This window comes from Mastacembelus armatus, chromosome 5 (genome assembly GCF_900324485.2).
Source record: "Mastacembelus armatus chromosome 5, fMasArm1.2, whole genome shotgun sequence".
NCBI lineage: Eukaryota > Metazoa > Chordata > Actinopteri > Synbranchiformes > Mastacembelidae > Mastacembelus > Mastacembelus armatus.
Window position 1 is genome coordinate 24,909,688 of NC_046637.1, and position 21,085 is coordinate 24,930,772.

The window sequence follows — 21,085 nt, forward strand, 5'->3', positions numbered from 1 at the left end:
AGACTGCTGAAGCTTGGCCCCATCATATGAAGCTTTTGCTGCAATCATACAGCATCACTCCCCAAATGTAACATCCCCTCACCCTGTGTGAGAGGATAGACTGTTACTGCAGTAGGCACCATCGTCATGGTTGACTGCCTGTCTTAGAAGAGGGGACTATTTTGGCAGAATAATGCAGTCACGCCACTGAGTGAATAGGGGATCTTAAGAGAAGAGGGCAGAGATAAGAGAATGGAAAACATTCCATTAAAGAGAGCGATGGTATCAAGCTGAGGCTCGGGGAAGACTATTCTACACCCAGACCCACCACTGCACCCATCCAGCACAAGGTGCATCTGTTACCATGGCACCCAGCACAGGCAGCCCCTTTCATGTCTGTCAAGACTGGGGAGGGAGAGAGGCTAGCAATATGGTAGTCTCGCCTGCAGTTGGAGCTGAAATGGACATGTGTATGCCTTTGTGTATGTGTTCCCAGCATACATCCCAGCAGTCCGGAGTTTAAGATGCTGACAGAGACTCGTCACATAACATGAATCATTTAGTCACCACAGCAGAGTTGGAAATGTCACGTCGCATCAGTGTTCCTCATGCCTCGGTGCCCCTGCACCATGTACATCTCTGGCAATGGAGTTAAAGGGAGGTCTTGATTAACGAGAGGAGCTGAGATTTTAGATGCAAACAGACATTTATTGCATTGGGAAGCAGATGTGTACATTTTCCCCACAGAATCAACTGTAATACTGTAGCACTTGTTACTGTCAGCACTTGTCTGAGCCGAGGGTCTCAACTCTGCTTTAAACAATTCAGGACAGAGTGTATAATTCAGATTCTTGAGAAATTACTTGGTCGTCTTCTTCATGTTTCCGTCTCTTTCTATAGCTCATCTTTCCAAGGAATGGGATGCTACTTTCTCACAGTGGAAAATGCTGACCTGACCTTCCTTGGCAGTCAGATAGGCAATTCAATAACAACAGGGAGAACTGTAAACATCCAAAAGTCACTCAAGCTACTGGCTATTGTCTTTATCTTTCTCATACAAAACTAGATTTGTGTTTTTGCTACAGTTTTATAACAGTTTAAAAAAAACACAAAGCAACATTAAGATACACAATTTAAACCACAATCAACACTAAACAGTAAATAGTACTTCGTCATAATCTTTATTACAAGATGTTAGGCCACTGTACAAATCAGTGTGAACCAATACAGTACAACGCAGAATTAAGACTGTTTCTCGAGGTTTGTCATTCAAAGCTGTATACGAGGTGCTTTAAGAATACACAAGTTTCAGAACTTCTGCCGTGCATGCATGATTTTATATTTGCCATGCATGAGTTGGTATTTCAGTGTTTTAAGAAAGAGCCCTAAAAATGGCAACCCAACAAAACAACTGAACTCTATGAGTAAATGTATAAAGCACAAAAAAGAACAAGTTGTCTGATACAGTATATCCCTCATGAGATTTGGCACACACAATAATGCACAATGCAATATAAATAGTTTATCAATAGGGTGTGTACAGTCAGGTTACAGTATCAAGCAATCCAGGTGAAAGCCTGGGAAGCTTACAAACAGGTGGGAAGTACACTGTATATAAATGACTCATTAGCTGCAAAATATGGTAACAAAAAACACTCAGGCAACATCAAGAATTGTTAAGTGAAAAAAATATCACTCTCGTTTGCTCAAAGTTTTCTTGACATACAAAAAAAAACTCTCTCTGGCCTTAAGTCACTGCAAAAGATATATTCCAAAGGATCAATAAATAAAGTCTTCAACACAGAGATCAAGCCAGTTTACTGATTCCCACTTTGTGCAAGAAAATATGGGCTACCCTTTCCATATTTACAAACTTGGTTAATCATTTGTCCTTGATCAAAATGAAGAGCTGAAAGAATGATATCATAGGATTGATTAGTACGATATAGGAGAAGTGTGTGCTTTAGTTTTTATATTAGATTTATTTCTGCATCCTGTCCCTGATTTCTGCATTTCGACAGCGCTGCCTTCTTCCTCCACCTTGCCCCCCTTGTCTTCTCCCAGTTTTGGATTTATGGCGAAACCCTGTAAACGAGGGCGTGTTTGTTTGTGTGTGTGTGGTGTCGTGTGTGTATGTTGGGGGGGGTCCACCCAGGGGTCTCCTTTGCTGCCATCTCCCGCCCCTCCCAGTGTGTGTCACCCGGATGGCCATGACTGACTGGAAGAGGAGGGTGTGGAAGTGCTGCTTGCTGCCACATGAAAGAAAGTGCTTATATACAGTGTCTTTGGATTAAAACTGTTAAATATCGCCATAAAAAATTTCAAGAGTGTCTTTTGGGGGGTGGTGAGCCGAGCACTCTAAGCATCTGCTGGGGTCTTCTCTGTTCCATTTTTCAGTGCTTCGTTGTCGCCATTCTCATCCTCAATCACAACTGTGGATGACAGGGGAGAGGGTTAATGAGGGGGGCTCATCATGGTGGGGCAAAGATTCACCACGGACTGACAGGAGGGCATTAAAACCCAGAACCGTTAGTGCTGTTTGAGCAGAACTGGCATATTCATGCATGAGAAAGTAAAGCATCGCAAAAAGAGAGATAACCATAAGCGTGACTGTGTGAGTCTGAGTGTGTGATGCACATTTGGAAATGTGTTATATGTGAATGTCTGCTCGTCATCTTGCTGTGCACCTACAGCTGCAATTCTCACACCTCTGCCTGTTTCCTTCTGTTTATCCATGTTGTGTCTGTACATTAGTGTATGTGCGACTGCATGTCTGTCAGTGCATGTATGTTGCACCGCCAGTGAGCCTCAGTATTCAAGGACCATCTCATGGGTCTGATCAGGAATGCAGGGCACACAAAAGCAAAAACAGCCTGAAGTCATCATGCAAACACAAAAATCGCAATTACACAGTATTTAAATCTCAATTATTCCAACATTCCTTGGGGATCGGACCTTCAACACAACTCTGTTGAACAGAATTCAGACGGTATTTACCAGCGCGCACTGCGCATTCAACTTATGTTGCAATGCGAATCTAATATTTAAAACCCATATATCCCACATGCATACAAACATTAGGCTGTTCCTCTGATCTAAGGCTCCACTGAACATCATGTCAATGCAACGCTGTTGCCTATCTGGGTTCACAGAGACATCCTTAATTACGGTCCACTAATAATCTACCTTATGTGCGCATTCAACACATCATACAAACGGTACAACCGAAAACACCATAATTATATAATTACCCCGTTTGCTCCTGCCTATTTGTCCGAGTTTCGGCGGACGTTTATTCTGTGCACCACTGAAGAAGTTGTTGGTGTCTTGAAGACGACAGGTGAAGGAAAGGTGTCCCTCGTCGTCCTCATTTCCATAATGACTCATTTTTTCTTCGTTGAATGGCAGCACTTCCGACATCTCCAAAATGCGTCTTTATCACCAAGGCGCACAAACTTAAATGTATAGCTCGACGCCAAGCTTGAACTCGGTCGTCTAGAACAAACAGAAAGGGGAAAAACAATGCAGTTTGCAGACACGATCTAGCCCTTTCTGTTTACCCCGAAGACACGTGTCTGTCTCCGTATAGGTGCGCAACAGAAATAACAGTAAATCAAAATGTCCTCAATTTCCCCGCTCGTGGAGCTTCGGCAACATTATTTAAATTTTCCAGAGGTTTTTTCTCTGTGCGTATTGCTTTGGAAATGGAGGCGCACGTACAATAGAGTCGTGGAGCGCCCGCTGGTTTCGTGTGGTCGAATCCGTCGCACGGAAAATCTGAGGAAGAAATGCAAATTGAGGTGCGATGCAAAACACGGATCCCGGGGAGACCTGTCGAGGAGCTGTACGGGGGGTTTCTGGTGCAGCCCTGAGAAGCTTCCAGTTGGAGTCGTGGTGTACCAGTGCTCCACTCTCCGGGATCTAGATGCAATCAAACAAATGGCGATTCTTTATTCAAGGATGGCACACAGCCGAAATGTGAGCCAATTCAGATATTTGGAAAACGCCGTTTACGCGCCACCACTCGACGAGTTAGAGATATGAATTTCCTCCCCCAACTTAACAATTTACGTTTTGCTATTTATTTCACCATAAGGTGGTGTTGTGTGTGGGGGGGGGGGGGGGGGGGGGGGGGGGGGTGTTGCAGTCTGTTCATGGAGACAGACCTCACCAGAGGATGGCAGTATGTCCATAAAGCGTGGTGTGACTTTTGGTCCCATTGCGCGCTTCCAGTTCACTCCGAAGGGCCTTCGGCCTTCTGGTTTTACTGGTATTCACCACAGTTTGTGCAGGACTGTAACATCAGTTACAGATGGGTGGGGGTTAAAGATCATCTGGGATGTGTGACCTGCTCCGGGAAACTGCCTCGGGGATTATTCAGGATATTTGCTGAGTAAAACCAAAACAAGGAGCAGTTTTTTATAAGGGTAATAAACCACATGTCTATTCCACATTGGACAGTGTCGAGGCCTGACCTCAGTTACTTAAATACAAGATATTTTGAAGAACCAAAAGGATCCCAGTAATCCAAAGGGATGGACGCAGGCTACAAAACTGTTGCGATGTGATTTTTGAGTTCCGGTCTTGGACTTTTATTTTGGTTAATTTCCTGTTTCTCCTGTGTTGATCTTGGGTAGTTTTGTGTACATTAGTTTGATCAGTTTCACCTGTGTTTAGTTTTCCTTTGTTTGAGGTCTATTTATACCACCCGCCCTTCTCTTGTTCTTAGTCGGAGCATTGCATTGTATATACCTACATCTACATGTGTTTTCGTTTGTTCGAGGAGAGTTTCTTTTTACCCGTCTCTAGTTTTTGTTTTTTCCATCCGGTTCGCCAAGTGGCGTTAGGGATTTTGCCTGAGCCTCTGCCTGGTGAGTCCAGGTTAATAAAGCCTTGTGTGTGTTCTGCATTTGGGTCCTACCTCTCCTCCTTCACCACCATCACCATCACCACCACCAATTCCTAACAAAAACCTGTGTTCATTTTGATTTCATTTCTTTAAACGAAAAAATAAATGAAATTAGTCAATAGATTTTATTAGTTCAGGTCAACAAAATTCATTTTAGCGTAGTTTTCGTCATGAGTAGTAGTATTTGTAGTATTTGTGCTGCATTTTTAACATTTACAGGATGTTTTCCAAGTATTCTGGGGCAGCAGCTGTCGACATCTTTGCAGTTGCCATGGTGACATGTGTTGACAGCTGCATACCTGTGCAGGTGTTTACTCAGAAACTGGGTAGATGGCATGAATACAGAGGAGGATCCGGACCATTAAACATGGAATCTCTCAGACATTTCTGTCCTCAGTTCCTCAGTGGGTTGTAGAAGGATCACACATTGAAATTCAATTTTTGAAGAAGGAAACTACAGTTTGTGGTTCAACAGGTGAACGCACAATGTTTTTAGGCTAAGACTTTGCAGTAAAACTGTAGCCTAATCAATTCATGTCAGTCATCCATCATGTCGTTTCCCTTTAAATTTGTTTTTTCATAGTAAAGAAATAGAACATGAATATGCCACTATATGCAAACCACATAGGCCTTACAGATAGATAGATAGATAGATAGATAGATAGATAGATAGATAGATAGATAGATAGATTATTAAATTTAGGTAATAATAAATAAATAATAAATAATAATAAAACATACTATTACTACTACTACTACTATTGTGTGTGCTCACATTATTCGTGTAGGTTCGTTTTTTGTGTGTATTTGTAGCAGTGTACATGGGTATTTTTATTAAAATATATATAAAACTGATACCTACATGCTATAGACGCAATACACAGTTACAGTAGATATGAAGCATACAGTGGGTACGGAAAGTATTCAGACCCCTTTAAATTTTTCACTCTTTGTGTCATTGCAGCCATTTTCCAAAATCAAAAAAGTTCATTTTATTTCTCATTAATGTACACTCAGCACCCCATCTTGACAGAAAAAAACAGAAATGTAGAAATTTTTGCAAATTTATTAAAAAAGAAAAACTGAAATCTCACATGGTCATAAGTATTCAGACCCTTTGCAGTGACACTCATATTTAACTCACATGCTGTCCATTTCTTCTGATCCTCCTTGAGATGGTTCTGCTCCTTCATTGGAGTCCAGCTGTGTTTAATTAAACTGATTGGACTTGATTAGGAAAGGCACACACCTGTCTATATAAGACCTTACAGCTCACAGTGCATGTCAGAGCAAATGAGAATCATGAGGTCGAAGGAACTGCCCAAGGAGCTCAGAGACAGAATTGTGGCAAGGCACAGATCTGGCCAAGGTTACAAAAGAATTTCTGCAGCACTCAAGGTTCCTAAGAGCACAGTGGCCTCCATAATCCTCAAATGGAAAAAGTTAGGGACGACCAGAACTCTTCCTAGACCTGGCTGTCCAGCCAAACTGAGCAATTTTGGGAGAAGAGCTTTGGTGAGAGAGGTAAAGAAGAACTCAAAGATCACTGTGGCTGAGCTCCAGAGATGCAGTAGGGAGATGGGAGAAAGTTCCACAAAGTCAACTATCACTGCAGCCCTCCACCAGTCGGGGCTTTATGGCAGAGTGGCCCGACGGAAGCCTCTCCTCAGTGCATGAAAGCCCGCATAGAGTTTGCCAAAAAACACATGAAGGACTCCCAGACTATGAGAAATAAGATTCTCTGGTCTGATGAGACCAAGATTGAACTTTTTGGTGTTAATTCTAAGCGGTATGTGTGGAGAAAACCAGGCACTGCTCATCACCTGCCCAATACAATCCCTACAGTGAAACATGGTGGTGGGAGCATCATGTTGTGGGGGTGTTTTTCAGCTGCAGGGACAGGACGACTGGTTGCAATTGAAGGAAAGATGAATGTGGCCAAGTACAGAGATATCCTGGAAGAAAACCTCTTCCAGAGTGCTCAGGACCTCAGACTGGGCCGAAGGTTCACCTTTCAACAGGACAATGACCCTAAGCACACAGCTAAAATAACAAAGGAGTGGCTTCGGAACAACTCTGTGACCGTTCTTGACTGGCCCAGCCAGAGCCCTGACCTAAACCCAATTGAGCATCTCTGCAGAGACCTGAAAATGGCTGTCCACCAACGTTCACCATCCACCCTGACAGAACTAGAGAGGATCTGCAAGGAAGAATGGCAGAGGATCCCCAAATCCAGGCGTGAAAAACTTGTTGCATCATTCCCAAGAAGACTCATGGCTGTACTAGCTCTAAAGGGTGCTTCTACTCAATACTGAGCACAGGGTCTGAATACTTATGACCATGTGATATTTCAGTTTTTCTTTTTTAATAAATTTGCAAAAATTTCTACATTTCTGTTTTTTTCTGTCAAGATGGGGTGCTGAGTGTACATTAATGAGAAATAAAATGAACTTTTTTGATTTTGGAAAATGGCTGCAATGACACAAAGAGTGAAAAATTTAAAGGGGTCTGAATACTTTCCGTACCCACTGTATGTGTAGTCAAAGTTGTCTATTCTCAGTATAAGTATACTTACTTATAAAAACTAACAAAGGGGGGGGGCGATTTATTCCAATGAAGTCTTGAATTATTACACTCATAAGTGTACTACTAGTACAGTGGTATTAATATACTTACTACATGAAGTATACTTGGGAATTATAATTGAACTAAGTGTAAATAATAAAATAAACTTTAAGTGAACTTTTTTTTGTAAGGGAGGCCCTATATTAAAGTATTAAAGCAAGACATATCTTTTCACACCACAGAGAATGAAGTGAAAGGTGAATGTGATGTGATACCTGAGCCAGCAGCAGAAATAACTTTTATGTGGCGTCTACCATTCATACTGGAGGTGTAGTCATGACACACCTGCTCCCTGTGGACTTACATGGTTCTACCAGAGGCTCACCTTTCATATCAGATGAGCTCAATAACAATTTCAATTTCACAAACTGTGTTTCACAGTATGTAATTATACTGTTGTCACACTCTGTACCTCTACCCATACAGTCACACTTTACCTGCTACGATATTACTGCAGTTGGTTTTGAAGCTCCTGAATCTTCAGGTGTTTCTTTAACATTCAATAATCTTCAATAAAGTAGCAACAATCAGAGTTGAATATCAGAAAAAATATTCTTTGGGATTATTTATTAAGAGTATAATATTTAAAAAGAGTATACAGTCCCAAAAACAATCTCACATCTTTAATTAGCCACAAAATGCAGCTTTAACAAATTTGTTAAATTTAGCTTTAACAAAAAGCTACGATCAGATGGTCTATTTGGATCTCCCTTAGCTACTTACTACCAGTCAGTTTTAAAATTAATCTAAAGATTTTACTGATCACCTCTGAAGCATTTAATGGGTTGGCTCCTTGTTATATTGTTGAATTGGCCAGAGTCAAACATGAGGTCACCAGGCTTTTTCAGATATGGCCCCTCGACTCTGGTATTGATAATTGAGGCCTGCAGAATCAGTAATATCTTCAAACACTATTTAAAACATACCCCTCTTCATTAAAAAATAACCTTTAATCATATTATTTTTGTTTGATTCTTGACTATTTATTTTACAATTTATCAGTCTATCAGAGGAAAACGTTGCATATTTTACAGAGAATTTGTAACCTTCCTTCCATGCCAGCATTTTAGACATAAATGGCTGTTTTCATCATTTTGTTCAGAGTTTGGTGCAGCGTAAATAGGACCTATAGATTGTTCTGTCTATCCACCGGCGGAATCTGGACACAGCCGTGTAAACTCCTGGAAACTTAGCATCTCCACAACCATTGCCCCAGGAGACAACACCATAAACACGCCCGCCGCATACCAGCGGCCCACCAGAGTCTCCCTGCAAGGACAAGGACAGACCATTAATCACTTACTGTGTCACAGTGTGGCTAATGGAAAACAGTTGTAACAGTTTACACTCAATTATATATTGGATCCTTGAATGAAACAAATATAAAACAGACTTTTTTTCAGATGTGATATTTTACATATGAAATATCTGAAACTTTCACATACACATATGAGAACTTATCATGTGTGAAATGTGATATGTCATAATATCTTATGGGGGTCGTTATGACAAAAGTTTCACAGTTAACTGATACTGTAATGCTACTTTCATCATTACCATAGGGATGTATTTTAAACTTTTGTCATTTCAAATGGTAATCTCTTTCTGACACTTGGAAATGCCAACACAAAATTTCCAATTAGAGCAATATTATAAAGTACTTTTTAATTAATTCATAATTAATTCATAAATCATAATTAATTAGCTAAAGCAAAATATCAAAATAAATAAAGTATTTTAAATACTTTTTACACAACAAAGGCTCTTTCACAATACAAGTAACCAAACTTGAGCATGATGTTTCTCTGACCACAAATGATGGTACATTGTAATTAGAGCACAGTTTTCAGTCCTAACACTATTTCAGGGTGTCTTTATTTTAACTATCATAACTAATTCCTAGTTCCTAAAGGTGGGTTCAAAGTCTGCTTAATAAAAGCATATAGCTGAACCAACACTGTCATGATGAAGTGTATCCTCATACTGCCATAGGGATGAGCTTACCAAATCTGTGTTATTGTTCCATCTTATGTGCATTGATAAAAAGAGCGAGACCATGCTAGTTGATAAACACTAGGAACAAAGGCCAGTACTTTAGGAAATATATTAGTTCAAACATGCATTTAATGGATTTCTGAAAGCCCAGATGTTTGTCAAAATAGGCCATATTGGACTGACATCTGACCATCTGACTTTACAGATGAAGCTTCTTGAATAATTGTTTGACATTAATGAAAAAAGACATATTTTTTTCTGTGTACCTTGCATGCGTCTTTTCCTCCAGTCCTGTAACCAGCACAAATCATATTTGCTGTGATGTTGCCATTAAAGGACTCGCTGCTGTTACACTTTGCAATTGACACAATTGGCACTGTAACCGTCCTCAGGGTGAAGGGGGCCTGGCCTCCACCCAAATTGTTGTAGCCCCAGCCAGACACCCTACACATCCGGCCTTCTACCACACCCGTCCCCTGCCTGGGAAGAGGCGCGAGTGACACATACTTGTTTAGTACCATGGGGGCCCGCAACTGGAGAGAAAAGCAGAGGACAGTTTCTTAGTAGGCATATGAAAATTTTAGTTTGATTAAAATGTTTAACATTATCAGAGTATACCTTCTTCACCATCATTAATACTGTACTGTTAATTTTATAGTAACAATGGCGCCAATGATGTGAAAGCTGGTGAACAAAGTGGAGCAATTAATTTTCTAAGAGCCAGTTCCAGGAGTTGGAGGAGACCAAAACTAAATATTATATTACCAAAAAGCATTGCAATGTGCAGCAATAAATAAATGATGTGTTTAAGTCAGCTTTAAATGATATAGAATCAAAGATACAGTCCTTAATTATGCTGCTTTTCCAATTAAAATGCAAAGGTAAAGAGAGGACCACATTGAAGGTGAAGCCTGATGAGAAAGTCTAGCTATTTTATCATAAGACACTGATTAATATTGTTGTAAGACTAAATAGCTACATTTTTTTCAGTACCTGAATGAGCATGATGTCTGCATTGTTGGTACTCCTGTTGTAGAGGGGATGGGTGACCAGCCTGTAGGGTTTAGCATACTGCTCAGTACCCTCGAAGGTATTAACAATGTAGTCACCAGCCACTATCATCATGTGCTCTGCCCTAAAAGGCAAGGCATTTCAATTTGACGTCATATTTATCGACAGACATAGCACTAAATGAATCATGGCCTTGAAATTTGATCATTATTGAACATTTGTAAAGGGAGAGGATGAGAAAACAACACAAACACCACAAATCAGATAAACAATTATTATTGTGATATTTCTACTTTTCATTTCGTCCTTTTTATTAAAATTCCCTATAATTTTGTTGAATTATATAGTGCATCATTAGGCAGAAAGGTTGGCAGTGATGTTGAATGACATATTTGACAAATTAGGACCATCATACAAAGTTACAGTGCCTATACTGGTGACTGCCATGTGTTTGTCTGCCAGGGAACAATGGCTTACTGTCTGCAGACAGGGCTGGGTCAGTATAACAAAAAATTCCTGGCCAATTTCCTGGATCCAGAAAAGATCTCTCTCTCTCTCTCTCTCTCTCTGGGTCTCTCACACACACACACACTGAAAAACAAAGATGATGAGCCAATATCAGCTGACTCGACCACATCTGTGTGCTGGTTTGTTCCCAGTGGCCAGTGTACTGGTTTACTTCATGTCATGATCAAACGTCATCATTCTGACATTATTTACTTATGGACGTTTGTTTTTAGGCATCTGTTGGGTCCATCTGTTCACAAGATAAAATCATGGCAAGTTAGCTTCCATACAGTGACTTGTACACAGTTCACTGAAAGGATGTCTTTGCCTGAGCAAGTGTTTGGAAAGACTTTGATCTTTACCTTGAGCGAAGTTTAAACACAGCTGTCAGGTCATATTTTAGATTTATGAGGAAAGTAGCTTTTAAAAAAATCATCATCTATTCCGAAGTCAGAAAAACACCCTTGACTTTTTTAGGATTATCCTGTTTTTTGGGTCTTTAGCAATGTTTGCGGCCAATAGGTACAGTAACGTTTTTGCCTAAATACTAATGTCACGATGATAAAATGCCCACAGTGACAAGGCTAAAATGCTCTTGTGCAGCAAGTCTCATATTTATATGTTTGCCATCTGAGTTTGTTGTGTTAGCGTGCTAATATTTGCTAATGACAACAAAACACATGGAAGTTATTTGTTTTGCAAGTATTTGGTCAAGGTCATAGAATATCTGTACAATCATTCATGCCAATCCATCCAGTAACTGTTGTGATATTTCAGCTTGGACCAAAGTGCTCCAGCTGACTGGCCAACATTGCCATCCACAGTGTTTTGCTGCTAGGCTCCTCTCCAACATAAGTGTTTTCAAGAAAAAAGGATCAACAGCTAACTGATGACTATTGACCATCCTTACCCAATGTTGCAGTGTGCTGCAGTCAGCACCCAGTACCTGTGAACCAATGATCCACCACAGAAGTGTTGGCCCCTGGTGCTCTGCAGCGAAACAATGTATTTGATGGAGTTTGGTGCAGCAGTGTAACCACCTACTATACGGCCCTGCATGAGCACATGGCCTGCACGGAAACACAAACATTGACATGGAGATTGATTTACAGCACTTCAGCATTTATATATGAAAATTCTCATCTTGTCCAAGTCATGGGACATCTAAAAAAGTAAAAGTGACAAAGACAAATGGACTTTCTGTATGTTTATGCCTGTCATTTGATGAGCTTCTTCAGTTCTGATCAACCAGTACAGACAGACAGTTAAAGTTGTTCTTAGTCAGTGTTCATGACACTGCTGGAGAGTGGACATTTAAGTTACTTTTTCCAAGATGCACTTTCCACTGCTTATACATATAAATGACACAAATATACCATGTTCATACCAAAAACAGTAACAGTTTGTGCTGTCAAACTGCAATTTAACCAAAACAACCTGTATTTGTAGTAACAGCTCCCAAGGTATACATTTCAGTCACATTTAAAAAGTCTTCAGTGAACAAAGGCAAAATATAAAGAGTGAGGCACTCCTAGTTCAAGTCCATTTATCTGACCTAACAACAGGTTTTCTGTGCTGCGGTGCAATAAATGTAATCTAATGTAACCGAACCTTCTAGTGTTACCATCTCACTCTAGGCGCTGAAACATTAGAGCTCAACTACTGCATCTGCCTCAGCCTATACACTCAGAGACATGATGGAAACAGGGCCATTTCCTGGAAATATCTGCAATTCATTCCTGTGACCATGGCTTGAACTATATTTGAATTTTTTATGATCACTCCTTGGGAGTTATCACAATCTGAGCTCATCCTGTAAAGTAGACAGAAGCAATTTAAAGACATTGTTCAGTGTTTTGGGAAATAAGCTTATTCACAGAGTTACCTGTACAGTAAATAGAGATTTGCAGCCAGAAGCTGGTTAGCTTAGCTTAGCACAAAGACTGGCCAATGCTGGAAACAGCTAGCCGGTGCAAATGTGACAAACTTTACCAGCACCTCGAAAGTTACATTAAATGTCATATATCATTTATTCAATTTACACAAATTATTAAAACAACAATTTGATGCCTTAAGGGGGATTTTGTTCTGGACTAGTTGCCAGGCAACCAGGAGAGACAGAGGAAGTTAAGCTCCCAAAAAAAAAAAATAACTAAACAAACACTCACACATGGTAAATCCTTATTTTTACATTTGTTTTTTGTACAGATTAAGCAAATACAGATATACAGTAAGTTGTAAATTTCAGAGCTTTAGGGGTGCTGGTATTTTGGTCCAGGTGGCAGCTTCATATTTAACTTCAACATACAGGCACATGAGTGGTGTCGATAATTTCACATAAGATTCCACTCAATGTTAAATTGTTCCTTTAAAATGATAATGTCAAACAGGGGAAGTGAAAAATCTGCTTGAGAAAAATGACTAAAACCATGAAACTGGGCACCTCTTTAAGCATTTGTTAAACATAAAGGCCTTTAAACTGCAACAGAATCGAACATTTAAACCGCACTAAGCACCAGGTAGTTTATTCATAAATCTGAAAACCGTGTACTCACTGTGGACCATCATGGGGGTCAGCAGGGCAACACATAAACACATGAGCAGGTTCGTCATAGTTGTAGCAGCTTTGGGCCGTTCTCCTACACCAAATCAGCAGGTGAACCACTGCATGAAGACAAATAGTATTCGCAGCCCCTCTTTGCCAGTCCAGCTCCAGCACACACTCCGTTCCAGAAAGAGCAGAAGACATCATCACATCAACCTTTATTCTCATGTTTCCTCCGGGGAAAAAAAGTATAATGTCATCGTTCATCAGGTAACACCAAGGTCCAAAACTGTAGCACTGATTGAGAAGGAAAGAGAGGAGAGAGGGCACCTTCAGAGAGTGCCCATCACCCATCTGCCATCCCAGCACTATCACAGCTCTTTTGACTGACCTTTCAGACTTGTCGAAAGGCCTTACATTGTTGCCATGGCAACGCGCAGCACTGTGCCTGGCGGGTTCATCTATACTGTATCAGCACCCTCTGCCTGTGTCATCATCTGGGCTTATCTGTGCTGAAATGTTTCAGTGGCCTGCTGTGTGTGTGTGTGTGTGTGTGTGTGTGTGTGTTAGTGCACGGCTTTGTTAGCTGTGGGGAAAATTCACGTCTGAGTCAAGACAACACAGAAATATTCTACGCAATCGAGACACACAAGGGATCCTCTGTATGAGTCTGAATCACCACTACTGAATCTGTGTGAATGATAATAACTCATTATCAACAACCTGATCACAATCATGATCATTATTCATCATCATCATCATCATCATCGTCATCATTATCATAAGCCTTTTGGCAAGCAGCACCATGCACAGCATGGGAGGTGAATCTTGCCTGACCTCCTCTTGTCCCACATGTAGAGCAAGCTGAATAATTGATGCTTCACCGAGTACAATGGGAGAGACAGCTTTCTGTGGCCTCCCACTGTCAGGTGTTTCCTGCACCACTGACCTGACTTCATAGACCTTCACCTTCAAGCGTTATTTTTTCATTTCATGAATACAGACAAAGTATAGGGGAATTAAGAAAAATAGATAGGATTTAACCGTAACTTGGTCTTCACAGTATGAAAGAATATTAGCTCAAATCTCACTTGACTCAACTTATTTATTAATCTAACATTATATCACTGTTTCATATTTCATGTGATGCACTTTGTGATATATTTAATAACCTTTACTGGACCTTTCTAATGTTTTTGTATAGGAATTGTTTGGTATTTTGGAAAATATTTATATTTACTGTCTTGACAATTAACTAATTGCTACAATTGCTGGTAACAGTTCCAGCATGTGACACCTCCTAATACCCACGACTAGCCATGTTTTTTAAAAGCAAATAAGTAAAAAAACATGTCAGACAACTTTAGACATTAGGGATCATTGCTAGTTACTCCCTGCTTTCACTCATTATGCTACAACAAGTGCTTTTTATTAACAGATTACCTAGAAACTTAACTTTGGTGTGATAAGAAGTAATGATCATTTAATAAAGTAAAGTAATAATAAAAAATTTAATTTGCCAATGCTACTTTTAGCACCACAAATAATATACCCTCTCCATATATTAAAATGTGTGAATAAGAAATACCAGAGACTGTTTTGAAACAACACTAACTGCATAGCTCTAACAAAGGAATTATGTTTTTGAATCATGGATAAAATGATCCTTTTCAATACACTGGAACTATATTTTGTTATGACATTGATTTAAGACTAAAATAAAATTAAGATTTTTTTCAATGTTCAGGTGCATCACGTCAACACAGAGATTAATTCAGTGCATATATAGAGACGTATTTGCTCTTTTAAGATCAATACAAAAGTCTCTGTTAATGACCACAGACTCACCACTGACAATGTACATAATGCACATTACGGTTTGAGCAAGGCTGTCTCACACCTATACAGACACACATGCGAAGCTATCCTGTTTGTTACCTCAGTTTTGCACCTGAGGGTGAGCTGTGCACAATATCTTCTTTCACCATCACCGATGAAATGACTCTTTGGGGAGTGTTGACTGTATGGAGGCTTTAAGTTACAAACCAAACATCTCAGGTGTGGAAAAAATACCTGCTGTGAACATAAATGAAAGTGACACACCTGGGGAGAAAGCATAGGAGAGAGCAGGAGAGGATAAAAGCTGGAGACAGCAATTACAACACAATGCATCCCTGCTCAATTGGACTACTCATATGAACACAGACCAGGCTACAGGACTGATTTCACAACTTTTTGGCAAAAAATGTTAATGTTTTATTTGGGAAAGCAGAAGTACAACAGATCTACATACATGAGTGCAAGACATGCTCAGCCACTCTTATTTACTTGTGTTAAGAAAATGTTTTTCTACATTCAAGTAAAAAATCAATGCCACAGTGCTTTGATATTGTTAAGTTGATATCATATGCAGACATCATACAAGCTTTTGGCCTGTCAGCTGTAACATCAGCAACAACAGAGTATATTCTGTCATTTCTCTGGCTTGTTGGGTTTCATCTCTGTTGAGCTTCACTTTGTCCCCACTACTGCACAATGGGCTGAATCTGTGAGACCAAACCCCTTAGAAAAATAGCCATAATAAAAGATCAGGCGGTGCTTTTTGTTGTTTTTTCTGTAATAGGTCAAAATCTCTGTTTTCTATGCATGAAAGAGATATTTAGATATTTGGCAGACAATGGCAGAGAACAATGAGAGTCACAGACATGGTTACAGCATAAAAGAGCCCTGGGAGTTCTCAAGCTGAACTATTAGTGTCCCGGTATGAGAGCAGTGTGTGAGAGTGTGTGTGTGTAAGAGTGTGGATGCTGGACTCTTTTCTTACGTGACTCTTGTTAAGGTGAGACAATTTTGTATTAAATGGATTTTAATTTGATTATGTGTTATTTTTAATTAGCTTTGGGACAGTGGAAAAATGTCAGTTGGTAGAACAGGTTATAAAGATTAAAAAAAAAAGTTAAATAAATCATTTGAAACTTGAACTTTGTAGAAATAAATAATTTAACTTGAGAGGAACCTAAAATAAACTATTATTGTCATAAATATGAATTGCCCCCATGTAAAATAATCATTAACTTACTTGTAGAAGCTAAAGTTTCAACATACACTGATGTATATATTATTGAAAATAGCTATAAATTTGGCTTAAGACCTTTAGAAACATTTACATTTTGGTGTGTGGTGAAACTTAAAGTTGAGCGTGAAGTCTATCATCATCCTTTTGTTTCTTTTGTCCAAATTGTTTGATAACACGATATCTTCAGACAAAGTCATTACGTTACCTGTTTCATTTAGGTACATTAAGAAAAATTAGAGACAAGCCAGGTTTTTTTTTAATTTGATCCATGTTTTTCCTCTCATGACACCAACATATAAATGTGACATTATTACTAGTGTGCTGTCTCTGACACTCTACCTTTTTCTGGTAGCCACTAAGATGAACCTAGCTCCATCCTGGCACCTCTCATTGCTCCTTCTGATTGTTGTAACAGGTGAGGAACAACGGCATCTGAGAAAACATTTACATACTATATTTTTAACTTTTAAAACTTTAATCACAGAGGACTGACCTCATATATAAGTAAAAACAGAAAGTTCTGAGCTAATTTTATGTTACTGGGTAATTTAATATATTTTTACAAGAAATGTGTTGACAAACCCCCTCCTCTGTTTGTAGGTGTGTATGGGAACAGAATTATTGGGGGTGCTGAGGTGTACCCCTACTCCGTCAATTATCAAGCCTCCCTCAGGTTCATGAACTACCACTTCTGTGGCGGCATCCTTGTCCACACACAGTGGGTGGCGTCTGCTGCCCACTGCTGGAAACCGTAAGTTACTGCATTTTTACACCGATGGCAGACGCCACCGTAAATCAAGGGCCAGATTTTCTGATTGTGCATGGAAACACATGACATTCCCTGTCAACCTCACTACATTGTACAAAGAATATTAGAATAATCTGTGACTTTGAAAGTACTGTTTGATTGTGTAAATAATAGTAAATAAGTAATCACCCCAAAAATTTTGACCTTAGCCTTCTACTTGTAGGAGTCATATGGTCCAAGTGGTCCTGAATGAGCACAACATCCTCAAGGTGGAGGGCTTTGAGCAGGTGTTTAATGTCTCCTTAATCATCAGGCACAACCAGTACCAATCCTGGACGTTTGACAATGATATCATGCTGCTTAAGGTAAGGGATGGCTGAGGAATAGGCATTGTGCTTTGATGCATATAATGATTGAATACAAAGACTGTGATTCTGGGTATGATCTGAAACTAGTTGCAGGCACAGGCCACAGATTCATGACAGTGATGACCTGCAACACAACTTTGAGACAAACAGTGGTGAAAATGTCATAAAATGTTGTTTAATATCGTGCTGTACCAACATTCACTGAATATAAATAATAGTAATGTTGTTCTCCACATTTCATACAATTTATCATATTATGGTAAACACAAATCATTCGTTCAATCTGGTATCTAGTGCCAGCACTGCCATTGGTCAAATACCAAAAAAGCATTTCCCATATAAATAGAGGCTAATATGACTAAATAAGAAGGAACTATTCTCACTAAACAATGAATCATTAGCTGATAATATCTTTGGTTAGAATCTGCAAAGGATGTCAGTATAAATGAATGGAACAAAAATCCAACCTTTCCCCCTGAAAGTAGATGTATAAAAAAGCGTAAAATCCTAAATGTTCTTCAGGATTATTTTCACTGATCACAGACGACTACAGACTACTACAACTATTTCATGTGTTCTTGTTTTATTCAGCATATTCTGTTTCATACAGTGTTTTAATACAGTTTTTATGAGTCAGTATAAAAGCAGCAGAGTAGGTCATTTTGAAGCAATAGTCTTGTTACTCACATTGTAGAAGGTTCTTTTGTAATGAACATAAACAGTGTGCATACAATTCAGTATCAGAATATTATGTTGTCTGGCTGATGGATATTTTCACCATGGATTAGTTGAACCGTCCAGCTGTCATCAATACCATGGTCCAGCCGGTCCCTTTGCCAAGCCCAGACTCACCCCCTTTGACTGACCTTGCCCGCTGCACAGTCAGCGGCTGGGGTGTGACCTGGCTCAGCAGCTACACCCTGTCACCTGTACTGATGTCTGTGGACATTAACTTCTTCTCCAATTGCAAGTCCTACTACTACTTCGGGATCACGGATAATATGATCTGTGCTGGCTCGCTCTTTGGTGGGAAAGACTCTTGTCAGGTGAGCTGCAAAACTGTGTGTGTGACTATGTCACTGTGTGGGCAAATCCCTCTTTAAAACTATTGTTTCAGAGTGAAGACTAGATTTAGGTTTAAGTTAAGGTTAGGGTTGGGTTTAGGCATTTAGCTGTGATGGTTAAGGTTATGGTAAGAGCATAAGGAACGCTCCTCACAACTACAGAAAAACAGTAGCATGTGTGTGTGTTTTAAATGTAATGTTAACATGTACAGTTTTAATGAGATGTCACATTAGGGCAGTCGTCTCTAAAGTATCATTTATTATTAAATTGCACCACAAACCCCACAACAAAACTTCAAAACACAGGACTGAAACTTATTACTTTGTAACCATCCTTATGTTACCATGGGAACATCTGCCCACCTCAACAAACACACGTTTTCAACACTTTTTATTCAGTTTTTGAATTTTGTATAAGTCTTTCTCTCTCTGGTTTGTGGTCACGCTGCTGAGTGAGTCAGTGTCGTTGTCAGCAGCCTTCCTGCTCTGGCTAGCAGCTCTTCCTGTGTTGCTGTTGGCAGGGGAAGAAGACTCTCCTCTGCTCCTCACCTCCTAAATGCCAAACACTGCCAGAATAATTCCAGCTGTGCCATTTGCACACTGTCTCTGTCTCTGAGCCAGCCAGACACACACACACACACACACACACACACACACACACACACCCTCACACACACACACACACACACACACACGCATCTGATGCAACCAACTCAAACCATCTAACCACAACTTCCATCTTAGAGATGCCCCGCCTCCACATCCTTTTTACATTCATGTTCATTTTTCTGATCCTATTAAAGCTGCAGATAATGATTTTTTGTCCATTAGCAGGAACACAACACTGACACATTTCCTTAAACAGCTGGCAAACTTAGAAACATTATTCTTCTGGTGTTGTGTTCCCAACCACCAGATAAATTCACGTCCAATAGTCATTCTCATTATAAGATACCTTTGTTTTTGTTGAAACAAGCCGTGAATTCAATTCTAACCATGTACAGTTTTAAATAGATGTCACATGAGGGCAGCCATCTCTACAGTATTATTTACTGTTAAATCGCGCCAGAAAAATCCATGGCAAGATCTGCCCAGCCCAACAACCCCCCACAAATCAAGAAGTGTTTTCAAAATTCAGTTTCGCAACTTTGTACGAGTCTTTCTTTCATTTGAGGTCACGTTGCCTCACTGCAACCGTTCTTTTTACTCCAATAATATAATGAGATGGTGAAATAATTCAATTCTAGACAATGTTAAACCCCACCACAAAAATCCAAAACACAGGACTGAAACTTCTTATTACTTTGCAAACATGCTACCAAAAACAAGCACACAGCTTAGATAAGCTGGAAACCTTAGAAACATTGGATTTTCATGTCAGACTTTAATTTGACATTAAAATGTGTCATATCTACCTGATGCAAACCTCTTTTAATGTTTACATCCTCAGGGTGATTCAGGAGGACCTCTTGTCTGTGATGGTAAACTTGAGGGTATTGTGTCTTGGGGCATCGGCTGCGGTTATGCTTACTACCCTGGTGTCTACACCAAGGTGAGAAACTACCTCACGTGGATCAACTGGGTCACCCAAAACAGCTAATGAGACTCTCTCTAACAACAGCTCATCTGAGATTCTAGCATGATGAAGATTTCAATGAATCCTCTCACCAGAGGGGGGCAGAGAATACTTCGCCGCCTGCAAAGCCAAAAGTAAGACTGGCTCAAACTGGTTCTACCCTTGAAAAGCGCCAACAGTTGGAAAGTCCTGGCCCGCTGCAGTCTGGGAAGTCCCCACTGCAAGTGCATGTAGCCGTTTAGAAAGCAAGTCTGCAGTTGCATGCTGCTTACCCTTTAAAACGTAAGGCTCAAAGTGTAAGAAAGTAAACACAACTATGTTTTTAGTGTTTTCCTCATGTGACTGATGTGATTATGGACCTAACCCATTTCAGGGAACACCTCTGTTTCTCAACTCACACTGAACTCAAAGTGAAACTGGACAATAAAGATACATATTTATACACACAGTTGCTTCTGTTTTTGGTCAACTATAACATCCATCCATCATCTATACCCACTTATTCCTAACCAGGGTCCCAGAGATCTGCTGGAGCCTATCCCAGCTCTCTTTGGGTGGAAGGCAGGGGTCCACCCTGGACAGGTCACCAGTCCATCACAGGGCCACATAGAGACAAACAACCTCACACACTCACACTCACTGCTATGGGCAATTTAGAGTCACCAATCAACCTGACATACAT

The 21,085-nt window shown here is 39.9% G+C and overlaps 3 protein-coding genes across 3 annotated transcripts; 1 reads left to right on the forward strand and 2 right to left on the reverse strand.

The window, feature by feature from the left end:
- Positions 1-1,255: 1,255 nt before the first annotated feature.
- Positions 1,256-3,899, reverse strand: camk2n1a (calcium/calmodulin dependent protein kinase II inhibitor 1a). Its single transcript, XM_026307432.1, has 2 exons — positions 3,231-3,899; positions 1,256-2,411 (listed from the first exon to the last, which is right to left on the reverse strand). The coding sequence occupies exons 1-2, from the start codon at positions 3,397-3,399 to the stop codon at positions 2,338-2,340; spliced, it is 243 nt and encodes an 80-aa protein (XP_026163217.1). The 5' UTR covers positions 3,400-3,899; the 3' UTR covers positions 1,256-2,337.
- Positions 3,900-8,611: 4,712 nt separating this feature from the next.
- Positions 8,612-13,654, reverse strand: LOC113130064 (trypsin). Its single transcript, XM_026306352.1, has 5 exons — positions 13,582-13,654; positions 11,937-12,096; positions 10,502-10,643; positions 9,775-10,041; positions 8,612-8,782 (listed from the first exon to the last, which is right to left on the reverse strand). Exons 1-5 carry the CDS (start codon positions 13,637-13,639, stop codon positions 8,612-8,614), a joined length of 798 nt encoding a protein of 265 aa, XP_026162137.1. The 5' UTR covers positions 13,640-13,654.
- Positions 13,655-16,332: 2,678 nt separating this feature from the next.
- On the forward strand, positions 16,333-20,572 carry LOC113130383 (trypsin-like). Its single transcript, XM_026306964.1, has 6 exons — positions 16,333-16,410; positions 17,000-17,062; positions 17,248-17,398; positions 17,619-17,760; positions 18,552-18,809; positions 20,278-20,572. The coding sequence occupies exons 2-6, from the start codon at positions 17,008-17,010 to the stop codon at positions 20,425-20,427; spliced, it is 756 nt and encodes a 251-aa protein (XP_026162749.1). The 5' UTR covers positions 16,333-16,410; positions 17,000-17,007; the 3' UTR covers positions 20,428-20,572.
- Positions 20,573-21,085: the final 513 nt, after the last annotated feature.